The sequence below is a fragment of the Oxyura jamaicensis genome, chromosome 12 (genome assembly GCF_011077185.1).
Source record: "Oxyura jamaicensis isolate SHBP4307 breed ruddy duck chromosome 12, BPBGC_Ojam_1.0, whole genome shotgun sequence".
NCBI lineage: Eukaryota > Metazoa > Chordata > Aves > Anseriformes > Anatidae > Oxyura > Oxyura jamaicensis.
This window is the reverse complement of record NC_048904.1, coordinates 9,738,483-9,765,951: the sequence shown is the minus strand read 5'-3', so window position 1 is coordinate 9,765,951 and position 27,469 is coordinate 9,738,483. Positions and strand designations below refer to the sequence as shown.

At 51.2% G+C, this 27,469-nt stretch overlaps 1 protein-coding gene across 2 annotated transcripts in view; it reads right to left on the bottom strand.

The window, feature by feature from the left end:
- Nucleotides 1-7,148: 7,148 nt before the first annotated feature.
- IP6K2 (inositol hexakisphosphate kinase 2) overlaps nt 7,149-27,469 on the bottom strand; it is a 20,775-nt gene continuing 454 nt past the window's right edge. Inside the window, exons 2-6 of one of the 2 annotated variants that reach the window (XM_035337420.1) lie at nt 13,969-14,252; nt 11,634-11,856; nt 10,761-10,936; nt 9,308-9,483; nt 7,149-7,933 (exon numbers count right to left, since the gene is read on the bottom strand). In XM_035337420.1, coding sequence (XP_035193311.1) covers nt 7,436-7,933; nt 9,308-9,483; nt 10,761-10,936; nt 11,634-11,856; nt 13,969-14,170 — 1,275 coding nt within the window. In that variant the 5' untranslated portion in view covers nt 14,171-14,252 and the 3' untranslated portion in view covers nt 7,149-7,435. Of the gene's footprint in view, nt 7,934-9,307; nt 9,484-10,760; nt 10,937-11,633; nt 11,857-13,968; nt 14,316-27,469 lie in introns of those variants that run through there. The other variant, XM_035337421.1, reaches the window with a different exon arrangement.

The following is a 27,469-nucleotide window of genomic DNA, read 5'->3' as shown; positions in this document are numbered from 1 at the left end:
GGGGTGGGGATTTGGGGGTAGGGGGCAGGGATTTGGGGGTGCAGGGTGGGGGTGCAAGGGTGCAGGTGTGTAGGGTGCGGGTTCAGGTGCAGGGGTGGGGTGCAGGGATACACGGCTCAGGGTGCAGGATGTAAGGTGCAGGGTGCTGGGGCTGCAGGGGTGCAGTGATGCGGGGGTGCAGGACGTAGGGTGCAGAGATGCAGCCGTCAGGGCTGCAGGATGCAGGTGCAGGGGTGCAGGGTGCAGGATGTCGGGTGCAGGGGTGCGGTGATGGAGGGGTCAGGGCTGCAGGCTGCAGCTTCAGGGGTGCAGGGGTGCAGGTGTGGGATATGGGGTGCAGGGGTGCAGGCTGTAGGCTACAGGTGCAGAGATGTAGGGCGCAGGGCTGCAGGGTGCAGGGGTGCAGCAACGCACAGCTCCCAGCTGCACGGTGCAGGTGCTCCCCAGCAGGCTGCTGCTCAGCAGAGGGCACCAATGGCTCGCGAATCGGCACCGCCGCATTTCGGCTGCGGATTTGCGTGCAGCGCTGTGCGGGCTGCAGGGGATGCGGGTTGCAGGGACGGGCCCCGCCGCAGCCCCCGGGCACGGTGCTGTGCAGCCCTCAGCACCCGCCTGCAGCACCGCCGGCCGGGGAGGACACACAGCACGGCTACGGGGCGCCTCTGCCTGGCCCCGGGGCACGCACGGTGCCCTCCGGCCTGGGACACCCCCAAAAAAACCCCTCTGCTGTGTGCGTTGTCCCAAAGCACGGCGACAGCCAGCTGGGAGAGCACCCTGGTGCTGTGGGAGAGCACCCTGGTGCTGCAGAGCCGTCTCCGGGGCGGTTTCCAACCCGCGTTCGAGGACGGATGTTTGGGAAGGTAATTAGGACGCGTCTGGAAAAGCAGCACCTCGCTGGGACACGGCGGGGGCTGCCCTGACCCCACTGGGTCCCGGCAGGGCTGTGCTCCCTCGGGGCACAGGTCACCACCCAGCTGGGGGGGCCGCGGGCTCCCCGTGCCCTTGCCAGCTGCCATGGAAATCGCCCGGCGCCAGCCGGGGGCACAGAAAGAATAGGTGGAGAGCCAGCGCTCAGAACAGGAGTGGTTTGGTGTTTCCGTAGAGATTAGCTGTATTCCAGGGTGAGGTTTCCTTGCTCTGGCCAATATTAAATCTGTCCTGTGTTCCTCCGAGAGGGCTCCGCGTTCCCTGTCGCGGCTGGCATGGCTGCGCCGAGCAGGACGGCCCCCCCCCCCGGGCTGGGCGTGCAGGAGCCCCGCGGCACCCGCTACGTGGCTGCTCAGCACCGCCGCTCGCTGCAGACCTCCTGCAGTTAGCCCCACGGGGCCGGGACGGGCAGCGGGTGCCCAGCGCCCGTTGGCACAGGCGGTGCGGGCGTTGCGGTCTCCGGGATGGTTGAGAAGTGCTGGAGCCTCTGGATCGGCTCCGTTTGCTGGGGGGCTCGCTTTGGGCCGAGAGGTCTGCCCCGCAGGCGGCGGGGTGAGGGGATGCGGCCCAGCTCCTGTTTGCACTGGGATAAGGGCGCTTGGTTTCCGCGAAGCCAGCAGCACGGCGTGTGCCGGGGGGCGAAGGCAGCCCCGGGACGCGGAGGCCCGCACCTCCCACACGAGCACCGCGGGCGCTGCCTGGGGTCAGCACGCCGGGAAGGGGCCTGGGTTTCCTCCGCCGGGGTGGGGGAGCCAAGGCGATGCTCTGCCCACCCCACGGTGCCCCGAAGCAGCCCCTCTCCTTGCCCCAGGGCACCGCGGTGGGGTGGGGACACCCGGCTGGGCTGGTCCCCACTGACCCCTAAGGGGGCTTTGTGCCGGGCTCGCAGGGCAGCACATTGCACCCGCACCGGGCTGCGGGTCACTGAGGGCAAGGAGCCTCTGACGGCATCCAGAGAGCGAGGTGAGCGGCTGCTGCCCGTGCTGATGAGGAACCGGCTCTTAATTGCGAGCCGCAGGTGATTTATCTAGGGCTGGGTGGGGCAACGAGCAAGGATCCCACTGCGTCATCCGTGTGACTTCGGGAGGTGCCCTTCAGCCCCCAGATAACAGCACTTTCATCCGCTGCCCTCAAAGCCGGGGAGACCAACGCCGTCACCCTGCGGCGCGGGGAGGAATCCGAGGGAAAAGGCGATAAAACGGTCCCCAGGCCTGGATGTGGAACAGGGAGGCCCGAGGCCTTCAATCCCCGCTGCCTCCACCCCCGGAGCCCCCCTAACAGGCAGGGGGTTGCTCCCGCAGGGGCTCGGTGCCGAGCAGCAGCCGCGGTCCCGGGGAAGCCGCGGCAGTGCCCGGATGGGACGCGTTGCACAAGGGCACTCATACGATGGCAAGGCAAACCCGCCGGCGCGGCGTGCCCTCCTGTAACTCCGCACTGCCCGCTCGTCAACAAGTTGCACAACGGCCGCGGGATCGATCCTTCCACTTTTAGGTGCGCAAATATTGTTGTGCTCCCGCGGGGCCTCTCTGGGCCAAAAGTCAGGCGCGGCGGGAGGCGCTGCGGGACCCCGGGCTCCGGAAACCGGGCAAGGCCACCAGGAAGGGGGGGGGTGACCGTGAACGGCACCGGGAGGTGGCACCGGGATGCTGCTCCGCCAGCCTCATGTTACCGGGCATCCCAGCAGCCTGTCTTCATGGAAAAAATCATTAGGGTTGGGAGCAGGTGGCTCAGCACCCCCCGGTCCTGGCCACCCCGCTGGTGGGCACCCCAGAGGGGATGGCAGGAGGGGGATGCCCACCAGGGACACCTGGCTCCTGCCACCGTCCCCGTGAGGCCCCATTGTGCGCCCCGTGGGACTCTGCTCCCCCAAATCCCCGGCAGAAGCTCCCAGACACAGCCAGCAGCGGGGAACAGCCAGACCGGGGCCGTGCGGGGCAGCTGGGGGGCCCCAAATGGGAAGCAGCAGCATGGAGCCGAGCGGCCGGGGCTGCCTTGCGCAACGCTTGTGCACGGAGCCTATGGACGGCCTGGCCGCGGCCCAGGGCCCCTCCTTCGGCTCTGAGAAGGAACATCCAGCTGCTGTCAACAGCTGCAATTCCTAGAAACGACCAAGACAGAAGGTCGGACGGGTGGAGGGAGCGCGGCGGGCGCGCACAGCCGGGGGATCTGCCTGCACGCGCGGACACGCCGCAGGTTTTGTGATGAGCGGCTCGGCTGGCCAGCTCTGCTCGGAAAAACAACCCCTCGGCTCCACGCAGCTGCGCCCCAGACAGAGAAGAGGCGGTGGGACAGAGCCCATGGCCCCGGGAGGAGCTGTCAGCCCGGCGCAGACAGCCCGGCGTGGCGGCTGCCAGCCCGCAGTGCGGGGCTCGGTGTGGGCTTTGCGCTGCCTCTGCCAGGCCGCAGGCTGCGAGGGAAGGCTCCGGGAGGCCGAAGGCTGCGGGAGGCCGCTCGTCTCGCCCTCATTTCCATACAATGCAGGGAAGGCAGCCTCGCCTCCTGGCAGCTCCCATCCCGGGACACGCGCTGCTCCGTGTCCTCCCCGCCCTGCCCCGGGGACTCCGGGCTGCGGCACGGGGCACGCACCAGCACAGGACCCTCAGCTCCCTGTGCCACAGACAGACACACGTGTGGGCAGGCAGACATCCCAGCCCTGCGATGGCGTTACAGCTGCGGGTGTAGGTGCTTGTGGATGTCCTCGGGGCTCGCCACGCACAGCCGCGATGCCCCAGCTCGTTCCCATCGGCAGCACTGCTGGCCGGGGCGCAGCCTGACGCCTCGCTCTGCCTTCAGGCAGCGGTTCCTTTTCCCAGTTAATGGTCTTGTGGAAAAGGCTCGAAACCAGTTTTATCACCCCGGTTACATAAACCTGAATCCAGCACCGTTAGACACCACAGCAGGACGTGCCCTGCGCCTGGCCGTGCTCAGCACATTGCAGGCCGGGGGGACGCGCACTCGTGCGGGCATCGCAGTGCCCAGGAAATGTTTTGCTCTTGCACCGTGTTGCCTGGTGCTGCCCGCTGGCATGGACCCAGCCGGGGGAAGCAGCCTGGCCCTGCTGGCCCCAGCACCCCTCATGGGGCCACCCTGTGCCATGGGACCTCCTCTGCAGCCCAGGGACCTGCCGGGCTCTCCTCGGGCCACGAGTGCCAGGGACACGCGGCTGGCAGGTCCCCGCTGTCAAAGTGGGGCTCAGTTCGCAGCTCTGGCCACAGGAATGCGATTCATCTCCATCCAGCCGACCCGCGGGGATTCCCAGCAGCCGCCTCCTGCCCCAGTTTTTGGGCTAAAAGTGACCTATTTGTGTAATGAGCTGTCCCTGTGAGCCCGGCGCAGCATCGTGCGGGGAGGCAGCGGGGCTGCGGGTGCCCAGCTCCTGGACCAGGCGCTGCACCTCGCTTGGCCCCTCGAGATGCCATCAGGCAGCAGCGGGGAGGGAAGGCGGGGTGCTCAGGAGGGCTGGCAGGAAAAGGTGGGTCTCCTCCGAGCGTCAGGAAGCAGCCGGGGAGGGGACCAGACACCGGGGAGCCGGCGGCGCCACGAGGAAGGGGTCAGGGGAGCAGGGACGTGCGCTCGGCATCACCCTCGGCCAAGGCAGCGCTCGGTCCACAGCTCTGCGTGCCCTACAGCCACGGGAAGGGGGCTGTTCCGCTTTGGGTTTCCTCCCTGGTACCTGCAGTGACACGTGGGCGTCCCTCGGGCCGGGAGGGGACATCTCCAGAGCACAAGGTCAGCCCGCTGCCACCTGCCAGCATCGGCCCTGTGCTGATGGTGGAAAAACAGGAGCAAAACAGCAGTACTGGAAGAAAAGCCTCGCACAAATACACAGCTCCAGGGCAGAGGTCGGCCGCCCTGGTCCCAAGGGAGCAAGGCAGGCCAAGTGTCTGCTCCGGGCGTGCACGGCCCCGGGGGAAGGCAGGACAGCCCCCGCACACAGGGGTGCCAGCAGGAGCCCCGCTGCCGAGGCCCGGCTTTATGTAATTCCCCTTCTACAAACACAAGGAACCGCTCGGAGGAATTTGTGCAGAGCAGCATGGAAGGAAAACAGCCGCGCTCTTGAACTTTGCAGGATAATGTTCCATTCAGAGCTCGCTGTCTGGGTCGCCCCCGCGTTAACCCTGGAGGACAGGGGCCGGGCCAAGCACCAGCACGAGAAGGGGCTTAGATGACGGGCAGGCGAGGGCCATTCACCTCCCAGCATTTTGATCTTGCTCCTTTTGAAGCATCTAAAAGAGCTGTCCCTGCTCTCCCTGACCACGTTTTGGCTGCTCTGGCAAGCAAAAGGATTGAAGCGGGAAGCAGAAGCGAGGTCCGTCCCCCCCGTTGTCACACACCCATCGCACCCAGATGATTGCCACCACACACCCCAAGTGCTGGGGGCTCCGCGGGGCTCAGGGCAGGCTGGAGCCCCGTCACGCCGCTCCCCGGGCAGAGCCCTGCCTGCCAGCAGCGGAACAAAGAGGGCTTGTTGCGGAGGCAGCTTGCATCAGAGCAAATGCGATTGTTCTCATCGGATTTTATGAATTCCCTCCAGAGTTCATACGTAACACAAGTACATTAGAGGACTTTATCCCTGCTAATTTCAGACCACAAAGTCAAAGCGTGTATCAGATGAATCTGCACAGGCAGGCTTATTTATATCCCGCAGCGGCGCTGGGTGACTGCAGCGGCTGCCAGGAGGCTCGGCGTGAGCTCGTTAGCAGAGGGCACCGCAGAACCAGAAAGGAAACGTCACGCTGCTGCGAGCAATCCTCCCCCTGCTGCCCAGTCCCCCTCCTGGTTCCCGGCACTGACTCACACCTGGGAACAGCGCGGAGGGATGGCGGAAGTTTCGCTGATCACTGCCCAAAGCATTTTGCAACCCCAGGTGCCCGGAGCCCACGGCCCCAGCTCCTCCCCAGGCATTTTCACAGCTCAGGGGCAACTCACGAAGCACAAAATGGCAAGGGAGTGATGGACAAACCTGCCCCGTGGAATCCCCCCACCTTCAAGGGCAGCCACAGGATCGCAGGGTGACTGAGAAGTGTAAGAACAGCTTAATTCTGACACCAGTTTGTGCACAGGTACTATGGAACAAACAAGAAAAGCAGTCACCAACTCATGTTGCAAGAGTAAAGGTAAAAAACCTCTTAGAAAAGTACAAAAGAGCACAGGACAGCCAGCAGAGAGACTTTGAACGGGAGAAGCTGATAGCAACAGCCTGGCCGTCGCCCTGCCGATCACATGCTCCCTGCAGACACTGAGGGGTACCCAGGGACTCAGGAGGGTGACCTCCCGCCCCCGTACCCGCAGCCTTCCTGCGTGCCCCCTCCTTGGCACGGCTGTGGGCAGATCACGGGCCAGTGGGAGGACCCCAGCACCACCCCGACTCCCCAGAGCCTTCGTTTCTGCATGCCCTCGCTGCTTTATCCCAGACAACCACAGTAAGCAAGAGCGTTCTGTGCTCCCGCGCCCTCCTCACAGCCTGCTCCCCATTTGCGCTATCACGGTGACTTGCAAGCTGCCCAAGGGGAGAAGTCAGCCAGCGAAAAACGGCTGGATAAATAACGGCTAGATAAACAAACAGGCCTTTTCCAAAAGAAAAAGTGGAGTTGCTCTTATCTTTGTTGCCGTTATTCGCTGTCTTCTCACCTTCTGACACTTCTTCCCACCTATTTGTCCCGAGTAAGATTTTAAGCTCCTTAGGGTAACTTTCAGGCTCTGCAGCCCTGCCCTGGGAGCTGCTGTAACAGCTAATCCTGCAGGAGTCTCTTACGTATGTCTTGGCTCAGCCTAGATTAAGGAAATGTATATAGAAACGGGTTACACAGCAGGGGATTCAGTTTACAAGGTCCTGAAATTGGAAACAGCTTGTTGGCTATTTTAAAAGACAAGTTCTCACTGAATGTCACTTTTTTTTTTCTGGCCGGGAGACCTCTGGAGGTCTCCGTGCAGCCCTTGTGCGTTTGGTTGCTCGGAGCTGTCTTTCCTCCCCTGACCTACAGAGGCCCTGTTCCTTGGCCTCTCCTCAAAGGCAGGTGCTCCGGCCCCCGGCCAGGCTGGCAGCTCTCCACTGGACTCGCTCATCGTTCTTGAGAGGAAGCCCAGGAGTGATGTTATTCCGCACGCAGCGTAACGAGCCAGGGGAGCCGTGCTGGTTTTACGCTGCCTTTCATTACGCACCCAGGAAGATCTCGGAACTTCGCCTCTTCCTCAGCCAGCAGCAACGACAGAAGCAGCGCTTACAATGAACAAAAAGGATTTTATTGGAACGTATACACACAGGGATAACAGAGGTATCTGAGTAATCAAATATGGAATGTTTAAGAAAGTTAAAATAAATAAGGATACCAAGTTTTGCCAGTGCTAGGTCCAGCACCAATATAAGTAAATGCCCTCCGAACAAGTCTGACTCTGATGGGACCATCCCTGCAGAGCCTGTAAAGATTCCTACCACCAGAAAGTGGCCAATAATTTTGGAATACAAAGAGTCACAATAGTGCTTTCTACCGATGTGCATTCACACTGTTTATTCGCTACTTTCGTCTCTTATTTCTTTAATAATATCTATTAAATTCTGAAGTCCAAAAACATAACCCGTGTCTTGGCCCTCATGTACCACGCTATCTTCTCCATAGTACTTGCAGGTTGTGTGGGCAAAGTCTATCATGCGAACATCAACAGTACTAGCAGTGGGTTTGTAGGCATATGCTCCTGCTGACTCATCTGAAGACTCCTCTGAAAGGTCCTCCAAGTCCTCCGGGTCTGAGTCAACAGCGACTTCCTGCCTTTCCTTCCCATCATAAATGATCAGCAAGGAGCTCGAATAGAAGCGGTAAGACTCCTGTTTCTCCAGGACAGACTTGAGTTCAGTCAGTTTTTTAATAACAGATTCAAAGAGTTCCCTGCGCAGGTATTTGCCGTTATGAAAGAACTGGTAAAGTGCTTCTTTAAATCCTTGGACCGAGAGTTTTCTTCCATGGTATTTATTCATGAACATCAGCTGGCCAGTGCCTGCCTGGTAGACCTGCATGTTTCAAGGACACAAGAGAAAAGAAGAGTTAATTTTTTTGGCAACACTGACGTGAAGACAGGGGGGCAAGGTGTGGGAGACATGCTGTGCAGAGCTCTTACAGGACAACGCACTGCTCTTAAAACTGCTCTTGTAGTTACAGAAACTGTTAGCAACAACACAACCAGCCGTGTCTGTGGAGCTCGGAGGCACAGAGGAAGTGGAAAATTCCTTCAGTTTAGATTTGAGCTTTTCCACTTGGAATGTAAGAATGGGGAGGTTAAGTGAGATTAGGAAAGCTGTGGCCAAGATCTCCAAAGTCGAGCTCCGACTTGTACCACAGCCACTCAGCTCGTTACCTGCCTCTGCTCACAGGCACACCACGAGTCCCAGAGTGCTGGGCTCTAAGTGACAGCAACCACCACTTTACAAGACAAGGTGTGCCCCATAACCCTCTGTATTTCAGAGAAGTCTGAATTGTTCCTGCAGGAAGATTCCTTCCTACAGGGGAGTGTTCTACACATCTCATAGCTCAGTAATGCCGAAGCGTCTGCACCCCGTAAGGACTGCAGGTGCCTCTGTTATTCCACCAGGTCTATACTGGAAGACAAACTGACAAGCCAGCCCCGCTCAAATCCCAGCACTGTGGTCGGAAATGCAGCTCCCACAATTCTGTTTCTGCCTCTTGCTTTTCTCCGAATTGAAACAGGGAGCTGAACACCAAACATGCCAAGAGTCACGCTGTGGAACAAGTCCTAGCAAACACTGCTGGCATTCCTGGAATCTACTGGATGGGAGGAGAGAGGCTTCGGAAAAGCCTCAAAAACAAACAAGTTGTTTCCCACTTGTCACTCTAGGAATACAGAAACAAGTAAACAACTCAGGTGAAAGTCCACGCAACTATCTTGTTTGACCAATAGTTCTACCACGCTCATTAATCCACTTCTTGTCAACACTTCACAAGTCCACTTGAAGCAGTGGAAGACCTATGGCTTTGCAAAGTGTGCACGACGGACCTGATTGCTAGGTAATAATTCGGCAAGTTTCTGCATTTTATTTAAAACATGTGCCTACAGACCTTCAGTTCTTTCTTATGCTATCCTAAGACGTTCATCACATCAATAATTTTACTACACGTTTTTCAGTTATGGAGCAGGAATCTGCTTCCTTGCTCAGAGAACACAACCACTGTGATGCAGAAGGTGCTACAGGCTGCTCCTGCAGACGCTGTCACCTTCAGCTGCTACTCAAAAGCTTCACTGCCCTCACGGAAGGGAATGAAGCACAGCATCTCAAGGACAGCAACACACAGGATTACTACCTAAGCCAAAAAAAAGCCACCAAGAGAAACAGGTGCAAGCCTGTCCCCTTGCCCGTAATTCCTCTCACCTGCATGCCACAAACTCGGACTCCAATAACAGCTGATGTACTCTGCTGGCATTTACGAATCTGATTAGCCTTCTTCTCTTCTGATGCATCATCTCCGTGCTGTCGGGTTCCCATTTTAAGGTCCAACACGCAGGGTACTTCGTATCGAGATGTCAGGTTTTCCAGCAAAATGAATTCTGACTCGTTAAGGAACAACCCTCACAACAGCATACAGCTTATCACAGACAGATTTTCGTGTCACGATCTTCATCCTAAGCACAGCCAGTATACAGCGACCTATCAAAACTCAGCTAAGACTTGGTATCATAGCGGATATCTATTCCCAGCTCCGATGGTCTCTAAAAAAAGACAAGCGATTTTCCACATTAAGTGGGAAAAATATAACTAGGTCACACAGCAACATGATGTGGCAGATGAGCCAGACTTGGAATTAGGAAGTACTGCCTACTTAGCAGGACACTTATCTTCCTTTGTGGGAAATGAAGATTGCACGTGCTTCAGTCCCCACTGAAAAAATGCTGAAGCATTTGCACATCTGAAATTCCAAAGTTCAAAAATACGTCAGAACATTTGATATCTGTTTCAGAGCCATTGCACACCAGTACCTAGGTAATTCAGTGATCACCTACAGTGAAGCGATGACGATGCCAGCCATCAAGTACTTTCTGCCATTTTGAACCGTTTCAGTCCCTGAGCTGGTAATTCATTCACCAGAGCTCCTCACACAGGGGAGTTTGCTTACCAACGTATACAGATACTCATATCTTTGCAGGATTTACTGGTTGCATACAAGCCTGCAAACAGCAATAACCCCCCAGGAATGCACAGAGGGGAGATGTTTGCCTACAGCTGCAGAGCCCAGAAGCGTGCTTCAGGTTTTGCACATTGTCACTTTTTTCTTTACTCCCACCCTGACAGTTTATATCCAGCTTTACTTGATCAAAACGTCTCACTATGAGGAGACTACTAGAAGCAGATGACTCCTTGCATCACCCCATCCCTTCCCTTATATTTAAAGCAACACTGAGAAGTTGCTGGAAAGGCAAAGAGGAAGCTTGTTTTTAAGACCACCAATACTGAACACAAACGTTCACGGTTCTTGCCAATGAAAAGCAGCCACAGAACTCCTATTCTCCCCTGAAAGCTTACACCAATAACTGGTTTTGTGGAAGATCCCAAACACAGCATACTATGAAGCCTTTCCACTAATGCACAGTACGTAGATCTAAATCAAGTTATTTGGATTTCTTAGCCTGGCTACTTTATACATGCTGCAAAACCCCGTGTTTTGGAGCTGGCAATCCCTTCAAAGTCACCAAGTGAACAACTGCTTCACAGAGCCTCTCCGGATTACAGCTAAGCCTGCGCTGAGTTTTTTAGCTGTCACGTCCAAGAAATAAAAAGCAGAGCCCTTCTCATTCCATTGTCGTGAGGTCTTTTCAGGAAAGGATACTATATTGATTCCGATGTTTTGCATTTTCCTTCATCCGTTGTAACTGCTGCTGGTGACATTTCATGCTCCAAGGATTATGGTGTTTAAACTGTGAACTGACATTTCCTTTCTTCTCTACAGTATAATATAAAACTTCGGATTTCTTCAGCCACTCAAATTCTTCTTCCAATTTGTGACTAGAAAACAGAAGCAGCAAATTAGAAGTCAAATTCCAAAACAAGCTCCTTGAAAGGTTCATCAGCGGGTTTAACTTTTCGATCTGTTTTGCTCACCTTCACCAACAGCTAGCCTGAGTTTTGTTTTGCTTTCTGTACACCTGGACAACTTCCAAACCAGTAATGTATCAACCTTTGTAAAGCTACTTCCACATTAGTGCAGATTAGCATACAGCCGAGCCGTGTTACAGAACATTTAGTAACTCTACTTGCACATTCTTTATCTGAGTTACGTCTGCAGAAATAAGCGATACTCGACGGTCTACCCTTCGCTAAGGACAGTGGTTTAGCACAACGCGTCGCAGCTCAGAGTGGTCACGACTGTAAATGACTGGGGGGAATGGACCACTACCAGGGACAAAGCAGGATCCTCCAGCCCAGCTGAAATGTGGTTTGTTTGTCATACATATTGTCCGACACTGGAAAGCCCTTCTCACCCGATCGCAGCAAGAAGGACTCAATGTGCTACCAGGCTGAGCAGAAAGTAGTTTCACTACTGAACCTGACTGCGCTGAGATTGGAAAAACGAAATGAGAAAAGAAACTGAAAGCTAGAGGTCTGGAGAATTCTCTGGAGTTCTGGAGATCACATCCCAGTGTGGCAAGGAAAAACGTTCTGCTTTAACACTTTGCAGGCCAGTTCTCCCTAGCAAACCTACCTTTTCATTTTTTCCTCTTTCCTGTGCTGTCGTACCCATTCCTTAGATATCTTCTCATTTTCTAACAACATTGTCTTTTTGTTAGTCCATCGCAACAGCTTACTTTTGGGTTCACAGTCAGAATTATCTAAGTTTTCCAAGTTATCGTGGTCCCCATTTAACGGATATGCTATTAGACATAAGTTTCCATCTTCATCCTCTTCAAAGCTCACTGACACCACACCTGAAGAGAGAGAAAACATAAGAAGCTGTCAACAGCTGTAGTGAGGAGCAAGCCTTTTACAACACGTAACATTACACGGAGAATACAGCAACTTTTGGTTCGTTTCTCTTACCCTCGTCCTTAGTTTCTATCTCGCCACAGGCCAAACCTCATCTGCCAACCTAACAAATATCAAAAGACCTGGACAAAAATGACACCCCACAAAAGACAATTTATCATATTGACAAGACAACAATACAAAAAGTTCTTTTCTCTCTCTGGTGCAGAATGAAGTAAGAATCAAATAATAACAGGAGACAATTTCAATTAAAAAAAAGCTTTTATTAATTTGAAAAACCTGACTGGTCTGACCCTAAGTGAGATGTAAAGCATACGTTAACATCTTGCAGTGAGAAGTGACCTGCACAAAAAAAAAACACCCAAAGCTGCACGTTTTGCATGGCAGCAAAACAAAGAGCACTTATCCAAACAAGATCTGGTTAATAAAACCCCAGGGGAAAGGAAAGACTTGCAAGCAGAGTAACAACACAAGAAAACATTGCATTACAACAGAAACTAGTCCAAGTGCTTCCCCTTAGAATCACCACGTTTAATTACACATTTTCTCCTGTTTTGGAATATATTTTATTGATACTGGTAATGCAGCAGTCTCGTGAAATAAATAACAGAACGCAATACAGAACAAATCTGACTGTGGTACACAGAAACAAGGCGAACCTTGAAAGCACTTCTTGCTCATCCTCCCTCTCAAGAGTCTCTAGAGCACTACACTGCATCTTAAGAGTCTTAGCGGAGCGCTCCGACAGATGCCTTTAGTGCTACATTAGCACATTTCAGCGCTTAGTGAAGGAGCCATAACGATCGTCTCAATTGTCTTTTAATTTTATTTTCCAGTCCTCTCTCTTTATGCTCAAATCAATCAATCTGCACAGTTCTTGCAGCTCATCGCTAGGCCAGAGGGGAGAGGTCTCGGCGAGAGATTGGCACTTCTGAGCTGGGCAGGCGGCTCTGAGACCTACAGTAGCTGGGGCAGGGAGCGCAGAAGCTCTGACTGACAGTCCTGCTGCCACAGAGGAAAGGACAACAGGAAAAAAGGGGGAAAACCAGCCAGCAAATGGCCTTTGGCTTTATCCTGGAAAAAGTAACAGCGAAGGACCAAGTAAGGCCCCTTATCCCTCCCCGCACTCCCCCAGAAGCCACACACGCTGGTACAATTGTTCTATTACATTGTGAAAAGTATCATTCAATGACCACATTTTCTTCCAGTCCAACAGAACGTGTAGTACGATGTGCCCAAGAGTCTCTGTAAGCACGCAGGGAGCATAACTGTGCAACATCTCCTCTGAAGTCTTCCACCAGTTTTACAAACAGCATGCAAAACTCAGTCACCCTTACAGCTGTTAAAGTCAGTGTGCTTTAAAAAGCAACTCTGTTTAAAAAATGCTTCGGTCATTATTTATTAATCACTAGGCAGCAGGGGATGGAATACCAAAGGGAAAGAGAAGTATTTCTGTTAAGTAGCGCAACGCTTAGGAGAACTGGAATTTCCACTCCTACATAACATCTGACTCAGCCTCATCACAGCTACTTGATCCTTGCCTACCTCAATGCCATGAATTTTCATTTCCTTAATGGCAGAAACAACACTGCACACGTTTAACGAGACACTTTACTGAGATGTATTTATTGTGATCAAAATGAGAGAGAGAGGACACATCCAGAAATAAGAGAGACCACAACTAAGCTCACACAAAACACCAGCAACCAATCTTATTAGATCCCTGTAAACAGACATTAAACAAGCGGCAAAAAAAACGAATCCACAAAAAAGCAGCAGAGAATTAGTGAGAACATTTACAAGCTGTTAGCTACTTACCTGTGCCTAAGGGAGATATATGGGCTATCACCAGCAGAGCTGCTCTACTCTAATGCTGTTAGTCAGCCCAAACGCCAACTTGGCAAGCATTTCCACCCTGCCTCAGACAACATCAAAATACATGAAAAGAAAACCCTAAAATCTCTTCCTGTAGAAGAGACTTCAGAGACAGAGAGCACGGCACGCTCGCAGCTACAGGAAGAAGCGCCCAGCCCCGCTACGTGCCAGTGACTTACCCTCGTACTGCGGAGTGAATTTACGCATTTCCGTCGGGAGGGTCTCGTAGAACTGGTGCTCCCGCTGGATGAGGGGCTTGCAGATGGTCTTGTCGTTAAACCGGAGGACACAGGAGTGCCCCCCGACCTGGTGGACAAAGGGCTCGAGCAACACTCCCTTGGAATAGTGCTCCACTTCCATGGCTCCGAACGCTGGGCTCATCCTTGTAGCGCATTAGACAGAGGCAGGGGACGGCGGCGGAGAGCCAGGGGGCTGGCCGAGGCTCGGGCTCCAGCGCGGCCGGCTGTGGAGGGAAGCACACGGCGACCGCTCAGCCCCGCGCGCCGCCGCCCCACTGCGGCCGCGCCGGGGGAGCAGCCAGAAGGGCGCCACGGCCAGCCCCGCCCACCGCCCGCCGCCCAATGGCGAGAGAAGGGGGCGTGGCCAACGAGCTGTGGGGGGCGGGGTCAGGGCTCGGTGGGCGTGGCCTAGGGTGCGTTCCCCCCCCCCCCCAGGTGCTGTGAGCGCAGCCCCCCCGAGGGCACTGAGCTGCTGCTGCACCGCGGGGACTGCCAGGTGTCCTGGGCACGGCTCTGGTTCTGCCTGGCCTCCCACGTCCTTCGGGCAGAGAGCTGAGGCCCCAGGCCTGCAGCAGAACCGCTAGTGCCGTGGGCTGCCCCGGCCGTGCGGGCATTACTGGAAATAAACAACTGCTCAGAGAACCGCATCGATCGGCTCAGCTCAGCTCCCGGAATGTTTACCCGCGCCCATGGATAACAGATCGATACCGGCTTACTCGCTACGCACCAGCTAGTTGGTTTTTTTCCTCCCCCTTTGCTTTTAAGGCCCTTAAGAACAGCACAAAGTCAGCAATTCTCCCCCCCAGCTACTTTCCTGGTATTTTTCATCACATGCAGCTCCTCCCAGAGCACCCTCACCCCCCTCAGCATCAGCCGACAGGCAGGGAAAGCCTCCCAGCCTCACCCCAGACACCTGCCGTTGCCAAATCCATTTGGCTACAAGCCCCACACCAGCACAGAGAGGGGCAGGCCCTGCCCGACCCCCGCAGCACCCAGCACTGCTGAGCAGGACCCCCCTGCACACATGGGAGCCCACCCCAAGCTCGCCTTGGGTAAGGTGCCACATCCCCAAACACACCTCAGGGCAGTTTTGCTCCCCAGCACGGCTCTGCCACATGCTGCCGGAGAACTGTTGTCTGTACTTGTCTAATGTGGCAGTGATTTTAGGACTCAGGAGTTTTAACAGGGACCTCCCAGAGCCTACACCGCTCCTGGAATTTCCCAGTGAAAGCCAGAGCAGTGCTGCCGAGGCAGGGAGGCAGGGCTAGGCATGCATGGTGAGACCCTGTGCGGAGGGAGCCTTACACTGGCACAGCTGTGCCGCTAACAGCACCAGCACTGCAGCACATCGCCCCTGCAAGGGGCGCTCCTTCCCAGCCGCTGATCCTGAGGCCACCTTCCTACATACCCCGAGGTACCGACACCGACTGGCACCTGCAGTGACCCCTGTCCTCTACCACTGGTCCCACCGCATCAGAGCTGCCCGAGGAGCTGAGCCTTGCACAGGCTGCTGCTGCAGGAAGCGCTGCCCGGCAAAAAGCACCCCCGGCACAAGCAACACAGCACCTTGTTTACCCAACACATCTTCAGGGAGCTCATTAGCAGCAGCTCTGAGCGTTTTCTTTAACAGGTACCCAAGTGCTCTGGACAACATCCCTCGCCATGGTGAGCCACGTTCACTCGATGGGATCACCGAGCACAGCCCCGAATGCTCGCACCACTTCACTTTCCTGAAAGACCCAGGCCTGGCAGCACATCACACGCTACAACCTCCCATTCAAGGGCTCACAAAGCGAGGGTTTTTTATAGTTCTGATATTACAGAAATAGCCGTTACGCAATATTTAGGCAGGCTTCGAGAGATGGTAGAAACATCTACACAAGTCAAACACAGAGTGCTTGGTTGGCATGACCGCAAGGCGAACGGGAATACCAAGAGGAAGGAGGGAACTCGCATCAGAAAAGACAACTTCGCTGTGCCTGCATTAACAAGCTCTGCTGGGTTTGTCTTCCAAAAACACAGCACAACTCTCAAGTAGTATTTCAGATCTTTGTAGTACATCGCCTGATTCTATACCCAGCTTGTTTTCAATGCTCTTCAGAGAAAAAAGCGCACACTAGCTGTTTTTGAGCATTTTTCCCAGACACTAAACTCAGGCTCGGTGTACTCTGCCCTTTACCCCAGCACGACACTCTTTAAAGTGCCTTTGCTGAAGTCTTTTGTTCAAAAAACACATTGGAAAAGAAAAGCAGATGTGCAATTCCTTCACAAGCGTCGAGCATTTTAAGAAAAACCTGACGTAACTCGAAGGAGGCAAACAAACTTGTCTAGACACAACAATAGCTTGAGCAATATCATTCTCACAGTAAGCAGCAAAAGATGTTAAAAACCCCAATCTATAAAACAAGAGCGATGTGTAATGACATCTTATTCTCATCCACGCATGACAGCGACCAGCAACAGAACACCACAATGAACTCATCTTTGCAGAGTTTTCAAATTAAAATTAATCTCAGGTGACGGCATCCTTTGGCAGGTATTTCACGTCGTTACAGATTCTCCACTCAGTCCCACCCGGAATTGCATTAACAAACGCAGCCTCTGGAGAGCACTGCTCTCAATTAGGCAGCAACTCCGTCCTGCACAACAAGCTCACCAAAACAAGCCCGTGTGACAGCAGGCTTTCTGATGCAGAGCTGCCTTCCGAACCAGTCTGCTTCAACCGGGCTCCCCCAGCACAGCCTTTTACATCAGGCAGCCACCCGCAGCTCCCAAGAGACCCAAGTCAGCTTTGCAGCAAGACAGACAAGGCACAGCTTTCTGCCTGCCTTCCCACAGCTCACTGGGCAGTGCAAAGGGGAAGCTGACGGAGCAGCTACCTGCACAGCACAGCTGCTGCAGGACGCGATAACCCTGCTGAGCCAAAGCGAAGCCGTCCCCGTGGTTCCGAGGAAAGCAAAAATCACTCAGCCAGCATCAGGAAAATCCACGAGCCACTGAAGCAGCCAAAGAGAAAGCTGGCTCAACTTGAAGAATACTCAAAGAAATGAGTATCAGCTGAAAAGGGATGGAGAAACAAGCAAACATCGGTGTCAAAGGGTTATGGAAAGCTGGTGAGACCCACACCTGCTTTGTGCACAGATCTGGAATTACACCACAGGTCTTGGTGCTAAGTCATTACAGTGACCAGAGAGAATGACCCTTCACAATTGGAACAAGCACGCTAAGAACTTACCACGTTCCTTACAAACTGCAGTAGTTACAAGGGTGTTACAAGTCCCTGTGTAGCACAGGAGGCCAGCCTCCTCTCCTGCTCTGTCACCAGCGCTGCAAGTCTCCCACTCCTGAGCAGCGAGGGACGTGAACCAAACAACGCGGAGCACCCAGCGTTGGGGTATCAGGGCCACGAGACTGGTTAACTGGGTCCACACTCAATGTTCTTGCACAACTTGTGGCTCATCATGGTGGAAACCAGTGCTGTTCGTCCACACAGAGCAGTATTTTATTTATTAGCACAGCAAAGAACTGCTTCTAACGTTCGCTTCAGTTGCTGCTCGGCTCATGAAATGAAGCTGCTCTGCTGTGTTTTGCTCCACGAGCTCTTAAGACAGAAATGGGGATACCCCAATCCTCCAGTGTTGTTACCTTAAAACATTTTCAGAAATACAGAACAACATGTAGAAATAAACTGCATACAGAATAGGAACCAAGCCCTGTACAACAGACTGTTTCTTGATAGGAAAAAAAACACCTTCCACATTCTTTGATCATAACTGTTTTACTAGATCCCTAACTTTCAGGATCATTATACCTCTAAATAAGGTAAAAACAGACCCACAACATGCTTTTGAAACCTTCCTTATCTTGAGTCACAACAATGTAATTAAGGTTAAACAGTAAAAGCTAGTTTCTAGCATTTTTTTCTCGTTAGGGTAGAAGTGCTGAGCCCAGAGTAACGCGCTTCCAAAAGCCACGGCTGAGAGCAGCCTTACATTCTGTGTGCTTACAGAAAACAATCACTTCTTCTGGTAACTGATTTTTAGGGAAAAGGTCGTCTTCACTACACGTGTGCTAGCACTGTAAAGTCTCCAAAAATGTTTTTTGCTGTAAACAAAAAGCCCTTCCCCAAAGAGCAGAAACCAAGTGGAGCACAGCAGATTTAATACTGCTTTCAGCACTGGGGGAAGAGCCACAGAATCAGGAGGGGGAGACCCGACAGGCGAGCATACTGCTTTTTACTTCTCGTTTTGTTTTCCCTAAATGCAGGAACAAAGACATGGCAGCAGCATGCTGTAGGTCTTTGCAAGGTTCCTTAACAAATTTGGATAGCATCTCCCAACACTCCACCCTTATTTCTTATAACTTTGCAACCGAGCTCTCTTTTAAAGAACGACTAGACTGGAAAAAAACATCTTTTTGTTAAGCGCAGCTTTAAGCCAAAAGGCTGTGATACCTCTCACTGCACCACTTACCGGGACCACTAAGAAAAAAGCTGAGCTCCAAGTTTCTATGCGAAACAACGTTACTTAAGCTCCTCTGCAGCAAATTCATCAATCTAATGATAATTAAGTTGTCTCCAGGACACGTACTCAGATGAGCAAGCATGAGGCTTTGTAAAAATACTCAGCAGGAACACAGGAGTGAGCTATCCACTCCTCCACACTGAGACTCCACGTGCGTTCAGTCCCCAAGCAGAAATATTTCGTCTCTAGCCTTTGCTGCGAAGCCACGAGGGCGCTGGGAGTCAGGCACTGCAACAACAGGCTCATCGCCACCACCTCACGGCAACCCACCCATACAGAAATCCAAAAAAGCGAATCCTGCTTGTGGAGGGTAAGGTGCCTGGGGCGGGCCAAGAGAAGAAACCACGCGCTTCTTAGAAGTGCTGACACAGAGTATATTTTCCTCTAATCTGTCCTTATCAAATGGGTGGCAATTGCAGTGACACACTGATGGAGTTTGGGACAATGAAAAACAAATCACCAGACAAAGGAAAAAAGATTCCTTGAAGTCCTTTACTACATCACACAAAATAGACGTACCTAGGGACCCAGAATTAGTCGTGAATTCTGGAACAGAGTTTATACAGAACAAGCTTGCAAAGCCCTTCTGGGAAAGTGACAGAACTAACCAGCTTTCAGTCTTGGCCCAGCGAGGTAGAAATCGAATCCTGTTTTTACCATTAGACAAACAAAAGACTCCCACCAACAAAAAATGCATACTTATTATCAGGTGGAAAGTACCTGCTCACCAGCTCAACAAACTAGAGCAGCAGCGGCCCTCCTCCACACAGTTACAGGCACTCCCATTCCAAGTTGTGTACACTTTTCCTGCTGGGCTATTGGAGGAACGTAGCAATAAATTCTGGAACACACCCACTGGCAGTAGCTTTTAAGAAAATCCTGTGCTCTGTGCCAGAGCTCATCCATCACTGGCACATGACAAGCAAAACACAGCTGGAAGCAGTTAGTTCTAAAAAAGTTTCACCATTTTTTAAGCCTTTACCAGTTTTACAGCTCTTCAAAATTAGTGCTAAACAAATCAAAGAAGCTGAGGGGTGTTTAAAACAACCAGGATGTGCAGGAGAACCCCCTGAAATACCCCAGGCTTCTCTAAGGACATCATCAGGTGTGTCACACTAGAGGTACTTGACCTTTTTCCCCACGCTGAAAGGAGGGGAAGGACAGCCCGGCACCGGCTGCCACAGCCAGGAGTAAGCCAGCACCTCTTACAGAGAGCCCCTTCTGCAGCGTGAGCGCTGGGCCCTTCCTGGCCAACACCAGTCTCACCTGTAACATACAAATGAAAGATGAAGCATTCCAGTACTGACACACGTATAGAAAGAAGTACATTTTCATCAGTATATAATGGACTTTTTAAATAAAAATCAGCAGTATTTTTACTATCTCCTTTTACTCTCTAAACACGGAGTTCTGGTTTCTTCATTTAAATATAACCCGACCCCAGCAATATTTACTCTGGGAGAAAGCCACTGCCTCACAAGTTGAGTCATTCACACCTGTGAATGTAACCCCACCGCTGCAGACCACATCTTGTAGCAGATACCAGCAGGACTTCTGAATACAGCTTCTCAAAACAAACAGAAGCCTGACTTGCATCATGTTCCAGCACTGCTCCTCATGCAGGACCACCTCCCTGCCTGCCTTAAACCAGCTCTGCACCTCTAGGAGAACCCAGTTCCCCTACGTTTGGTCTTAGAAAGCAAGGCAGTAACCAAGGCAGCCTCCCAGAGCTTCTGGCCTTTCCTTACCAGAAGCAGGTAGGGCAGCCACTCAGCCAGGGAAGGCAGTTTCTCCAACCTCAATGAGGATTTTCTGTGCACAAAGTGCAAGAAAGCAACACTTTTGGCTTTCCCTACACCCTTTGTAATCTGCAAGCTTAACAACTACAGACGCAAAGCTGCAGAGAAATGCCAGATTTACCCCTCAAAGCTATTTTATCTCCCTAAAACTAAAATAAAGCCAAGTTACAGGTTACTAAGCATACCCAGCCAGAAAAGAACACACAATTCTGACCCATGCAGTTTTTCCAGGGATTGTGTAATTTAAGAACTAGCCTCTTTTCCAAGTAAAAATGCCATGGAAACTAAGAAACCCGAACCACCAAAGCTAAGCTACTTAAACTTCCTATTTAGAAACTGATCCATCTTAAAACAGCATTCTGGCACCAGTGGCTACAAACACCAGTTGCTATAAAAAGACAATACTGCCCTTTGTAATGGAGAAGCCAGAATAGCATTCAGCCTTTAATCTGCTGAAAATATGACAGCAAGAGCTAAATTGCATGGATTGCACATGTGAAAGTGTTATTCAAGACACAAAAGAAAGCGAAATCCAAGCACTGAAGTTAAAATAAATTCACATCCACACCTTTCTCATTACCATGAAGCCCGCAGCCTGGTAACTGTTTCCAACCCTTCCATCAAAGGACACGGCACCTTTTGGGGCAGCCCTTGAAATTGTGACCAAGTCACCCTATATGAGAAGTTGCACTGAAGCACAGCTATCATGTCCCTTCCCAAGGTCCTACCTGTTTAGCTGCAGAAAGGTTTTTCTGCCTGCATGCCCTCCAGAAATCCCAGTCCCTAATACTCTTCAAACCATGCGCCTGACAAGTGGACAAGTCTGGGAAACTCAAGCTTGGGTGCCCAAATCCAGTCCAACTCCCTGAGCCAAAATTTCCAGGAATGCCATGCCAAACAAAGATGATCTATAAATAAACTACAAGAAGAATGGTGCCAACAACCTACAGTTACCTATTTCATGCCTCCTAATTATACACATACTCATTTGTACCGTCGACATACTTCAAACAAAGTTTAGTCCCTTTTTGGAGAAACTGGTCAAAAAAGCAAGCCGTTGTAGAAGAAACTGGTCAAAACCAACCCAGACAGAGCCAGTAAGCAGACGTGAAATGCTCATCCACAGTTCAAGCCATGGTTCCTCAAGCGTTGGCTTTGAGACGTTACTTCTGATGCTCGTGACAGATGGAGTTTTCACTCCCCAGCAGCTGAGGTTCACGAGATGCATCTAACAGATCTTTTGAAACTGCATTTGTTTCAAAACACTTCAAACTACTGAAAACACGTCTCTAACCAAATAAAATCCTGGACTCCAATCCTAAAGGGAGGTGATACATGACTCAGCAATTTTACACACTCTGTCTGCTTTCCCTTTCCGTGCTTGTTAAAGGTATAATGAAATAAATTAAGTGCCAAGACCCTGAAGATGAGCTCCTTCCAGGATGCCTAAGCATTACAGAAGTTTAATTCTGGAACACAGAAAAGTGCGATTTCACCGCGCTTCTTGCTCAGGTACAGATTGGACACGAGCAGGTAAGGACAGGAGAGGAGTCTTACAAGACAGACTCCAATTCAGTACAGTAAAACCACAATATTATTTCATTTACACAATAAAATGGACAAGGGCCTTTTGTACAAGTATGCCTGCTAACATTTTTTAAAATGTTTCATTTTTTAAATATATTTATGTATTTCATCTTTTCATCTTTCAGTGATCTCCCTATGCACCATCTGGGGCCAATTACAGGCTCACCATAGTAATTACTGTCAAAGAATTAACCCATCCTCATCTCACACAGCTCACGTACTCAAACAGCAGTACAGAAACACTTGAAAACAATCTTATCAATTTCAGTAATCCATAAAAGAAAGCTTTCACAGGAGCTTGGCTGTATTGCTCTCATGCCCCAGCAGGCTGAAATGCATTCAATAATGAAAAACAAAAAAAAGAGCTAGTTTTATAAGCCCATTACCTGGGACACAACCAGGATAATTTTTATGCCCTCAAAGACCTTTGCTGCTTTACAGGAAGTTTTTAGAGCATGAGCAAGCATGGTTGGCACAAGTGCCTTCAAAGAGAAACCATCACGAACCCAAAAGGGAAGGCTCAGACAGGATGACTGCCAAAAAACTATTTTCTCTTCAAAACCCTGCAATACTGCACCACCATCCATGCTGTGCTCATGTTCCAATTCTGTGTTTCTGAAAAACAGCCTACTGTTAGAAAAAAATGTGTCAGGGAAAAATCAAGCTCATGAAAGACCATTTTAGTTTTTCAAATCAAACTGTGCAGTGATGTTAGATCATTATTCACTCTTAAACACAAGAAACTACCATTAGGCATTTACAATGAAATATGTAAAAGGCTTTGTTTCAATAGAATGAGCCCAAGCCAGCCCTCCTCTCACCGCTCTGCTCACTGTGCCTCAATCAGCCTTTATTCAATTTACCCCTCGTCCTTGGGAGACTACTTAGTTCTCTGAGTTCTGAAGTGATTCTCCAACACATTGTTCCCTCATCTAGAACTTTCCCTTTGGTTTAATATTCACAGGCTTCTCTTCAGAAAACCGGCCAATCATATTGAGCTAAACCCAATTTTTCCCTGTTTGCTTGCACGTACCATTCCCTGTTACCAAGCTAATTATTTCGGTACAAACACATCCACCAAATTTAATCTCAAACCTTCACTTAAATGGAACCAACCTTCTGAAAGAGCTAACACCTCAGAGACATCAAACGATGCCTATCGTGCCCGCAGTTCGACTTCAGGACAAGGTACTAAATTATCATCTGTAGGCTGACGTCAGATTAAAGCGGTAATTTGCCATCGCGTTCTTAACGTATATCTGAAGCACACGGCAGCTAATGTGCTGTTCTTCTGGAAAAATATGTGAAAAGCAAAAGAGCAATTGTTAGAAGGAAGCTGTCATCCTCGATAAGCATAAAATTAGGCAGCACCCACAGTTCCTGATAGGGTTTCGGGCACTGTTGAAGTTTTCTGCATCACAGCACCGCGCTGCTATTTGGGTACTGTCGTCAGAGCCATCTGTGCCTCAGGAAGAGAATCAACGTTTCTGCTCGGCCTGTTCTAATGCGGACCCAATAGTGCTTGTGATACCAGTCTTGTTCTGGCATAAAGCCCCCAAAGCCTTCCTTCTTCCAAATGCGATCTTTGGAGGAAGGACAGCCGCAGTAATCGTATCTGCTGTCCTTGGGTTTGCTTGCCCCATCCACAACCTGGGGCATCCAGTTTCAGCGAGTCGTCCCCATCTTGTCAGCTCCTTCCAGCTCTGTCAGTGCCAGCACAGCAGGATGAGAACACAGGGACCAAGGCTTGCAGTACCACTGAAAGGCTGCTGCGTGAGGTCAGTAATTACTGGTTCTGTGGGGCCTATTAATTGGCCCATCAGCATGTACGCAGCTCCAAGCCAACCCCAGCTTGTGCACTGCCTCCCAGCCATTCATCAGGGCACACGCACAGAGCTTGTCTTCACCGAGTCATTTTATGAGCAAACCTTGACTTCTTCCCGTAAAACAACGCAAACCCGGGCACTTGCTGGCTCCAGCTGCCTCCAGTAAAAGGCCCTCCATCCGCACCAGCAATCCAGGTGCGGAGTCATCAAAGGTAATTTAAGAATCTGACAGCCAGCACAGCGCGAGTACTTTCTGTACCTATTACGAAGGTTATCACTGCCCTACTGTAGCACGCCCTGCCTTTCAGAGGCAGGCTGAGATCTCAAAGACTTAGTCCTACACAAGTCAAGAGGCAGCATGAAACACCCAGTGGTGATTCCAAGCTCCTAAACACTTGGTTTAACATCAGCAAACAACCTTCATTTGAACAATTTTGCTTCCACTGCATCAGCAGAAATTCAGACTTTGCAGGAACAGAAATATTCTGGCTACTTCCAGCTCATTATGTTGTGTCATACGGCTTTTTGCAAAGGGGAAGAAAAGAATTATTTTGAAACCAAATCGTTATTATGAAAAGCCCACAAATAACATTGTACCGAGGCATTTCTAAGAAAAGCTCGAGAAATGTCCACCTACAATTATACCTTAAAACTATATAGCGCGGCCTCTTAATATCTGAAAACCATCCCTATACTGTTTCAAAGATACATTAACCTTGGGCAAGACGGAAAGCCAGATAAAACAATTAGAGACAGAGGAAAAATCCTCTCCCCTGCAATGGAAAATTTTCAGCTCTTGGAGCGAGGCACGGAGATGCTCAGCCGGACCCGCGTTGCCTAGGCACCGAGCGCAGCCGCCTGCCAACGGGGACGAGCCGAGCGTCAGCACATTCAGCCGCCGCTCAGCGCATGGAGAGAGCGCGAGGCAGCGGGTCTGTCCACACCAGTGTACGATCCCTGGCTGCCTTGGTGTTGTGGCTCTAGTCTGTGTCCGATAGATGCACAAGGCCCATGATGAATACAACAATATTGACATACTGAGCGCGTTCAAGTCCAAATTTCTATCCGCAGCTCCACTTCTGCCCTTTTCACCTTTTGATGTAGCACCTCAGCTTTGGAAGACATTGCTGCCCATCACACCAGCTCTGTACTTAACACCAGTACAGAAATATGAAGGAAACCAACGAACTTCTTCAAAAGGAGGAAGTTACACCTCGGCTCGGCATCACAAGCCACATCAAACCATACCTCACTCCAAAACCCTGCCTTTGCCACGGCTGCCCCATGTCTCTCCCACGCAAAGTGCGGCTCCCCCAGGCAGGGCCGCATCAAAGGGACACCACTCCGCATGGGTCTGGAGCAGCTCCAGAGCTCAGGGAAGCACCAGCTCTGTTCTCCGGCCCTGCAGCAGCGCTCCTGCCTTCCCAGAGAAGCGCCTGACCCAGCTCTCCTGATTTCCAAATGCCCTCAGAAGAAGATCACTGAAAGCAAGTGACATTTAATACCAGTCAGCCCCAAATTCCCAACCTTTACCTGAGTTCCCTGAATTTAGACATTAAAGATTAAGAGTGACTACTGTTTACCACTGTAGGTGGTATTTCTTTGTGGAGTCTCTATCACCAGTAGTTCATTCAGCACCAGCCTGGCAGCACACGCTGCTGTGCCGCCTCCTTTCCCTAAACCAAGGCAGACATTTGTGACCACAGCAATGCTGCTGACAGACTGAGGCACTCTCCCTCATGACAAGGCATGCCTGCTCTCCCCAACCTTCAGAAGAAAAAAAAAAAAATCATCCCGAAAACATCCTCTCTCACCCCCCAGCTGATCAGAGGACAATTAGAAAGTGTCACCACACCACTGATCTGGCTGCGGGCCCAACCACTGACAGGCGGCCGAGAGTTTCTTTCTTTAACATCTTTTCTCATCCTGCTTTTACAAAACCTCATGCCTGACGAATCTGAAGCATTCTTTGCAAGCAACTGGTAGGGAAGGAATTTTTCAGAGCACACAGCCTCGTGTTCACATGTCTGACCACTCTCCAGATTTCCAGCTCCATCCCAAGTTGCTGTGCCACATCGTTATGCTGATTCTGATCTACTTTGCTTCAAGAAGAGATAGCGACATCAAATTCATGTTACTTGTACAACCAAAGTACTGCAGACAAGTTAACAGACTACTCCAGAAAGCTATAAACAGCAAAGGCAGAAGAGAGAGAAAAAGAGCCTTTCAATTACATTAATGAATCTAAATTTATGAAAAGCTACTTGGCCCCGTTTAAGGTCCTAATTTTTTAGAAAGAAGTACACATGAACGGCTATAATCCTTGCCAACATCTTACAATGCTTCCCTGAAATCCTTCCTGCAAGCCTTAGCCAGACTTCACTTCTGGTCACTTGAGATTATTTTAGGAGAAGAAACACTCCTGGACTCTTGCGGTTCAATTGTTGTCCCGTTGTTCTCCCTCTCCCCCCATTTACAAATTACAACAGTCTGGAAGATGCTAAATGGACCCAAACTGAAGTGAGCATTGGGTGGCAAATCCATTTGAAAGCACACATACTGGTGTGCTCCTGCATGTGTATATAAAAGCAGTTCCCATTCCAGGATATTATGTATCCTGAAAATATGCCAACACAACTCAAAGGCAACTTTAAATGTTACAAATAGTTCATTTATCTTATATATACAAAGCTATGAGCCCGCAGACCAATTCTCCGAGACATTTAAAAGCCAAAATAATCCCGATCTTTTTATTCTCAAGGATCAAATTTGACCTGTAATATTCCCACTTAATTTCACACCTTGAATACCAATAACACATCCCACGGCATCTAACTCAAAAGTTTAAAGAACTCAGAGTCGCATTAGCTTAGTCGTTCCAGAACTAAATACTAAAATCCTGATTTCATTATTTGGCAGAGAAGGGCCCCCTTAGATGTCCACGAGGATAAGAAGCACACACGCACTGGATGCATTTTTTAAATATCTGAGGGACACGAGGCACCACGCCAAAAAGTAAAAGACGACAGACTAGAAGTAAGGGCGATTAAGTTCCAGCTCCTATCAGGAAAGGTATCTGTGTTCAACATGTGTACTTTTCACGGTGGAATTAAGGCCAAGGACATATCAGGGTGTAGCTACCAAGAGGCTGTTATTCTATCAACAGCGATAACGTTTATTTCCTTTAGCTGAACGCCGACTTCCAAAGCCCCAACCCCAAGGGTTTTGCTGGGGCCGGGGGCCCCCAGCGGCGTTAGCAGGATGCTCGGGGCAGCACGTAGCGACACATCCCCCAGCGCTTCCGACTCCGCGCAGCGGCATCGCTGAACGGCACATCCCGTTACGCAACGCTCCCCAACATGTTATTTTGTCATTCCTCAATTTCACGAAGCAGACCCCAAACCTGCGGCACCTCACAAACCAACACCAGACGGTGCCGGAGGGCTTTTCCCACCTCAGTGGCTGCACGCGCCAGACCAACACCTACACCTACACCGCTGCGGCCTCCCACAGATGGGCCAGAAGCCCCGCACCATTGGGGGCAGCGAGGCAGAGCAAGGCAATGTGAGGCAGGATGAGGCGGGACGAGGTGGGACAAGGCAGAATAAGGCTGAAAGCTCTGCGCAGGGCACAAATGGGGTGACACCAGGGCAGGAACCCCCATCCCACCCCACTCACCCCATCCCACCCCACTCACCCCATCCCA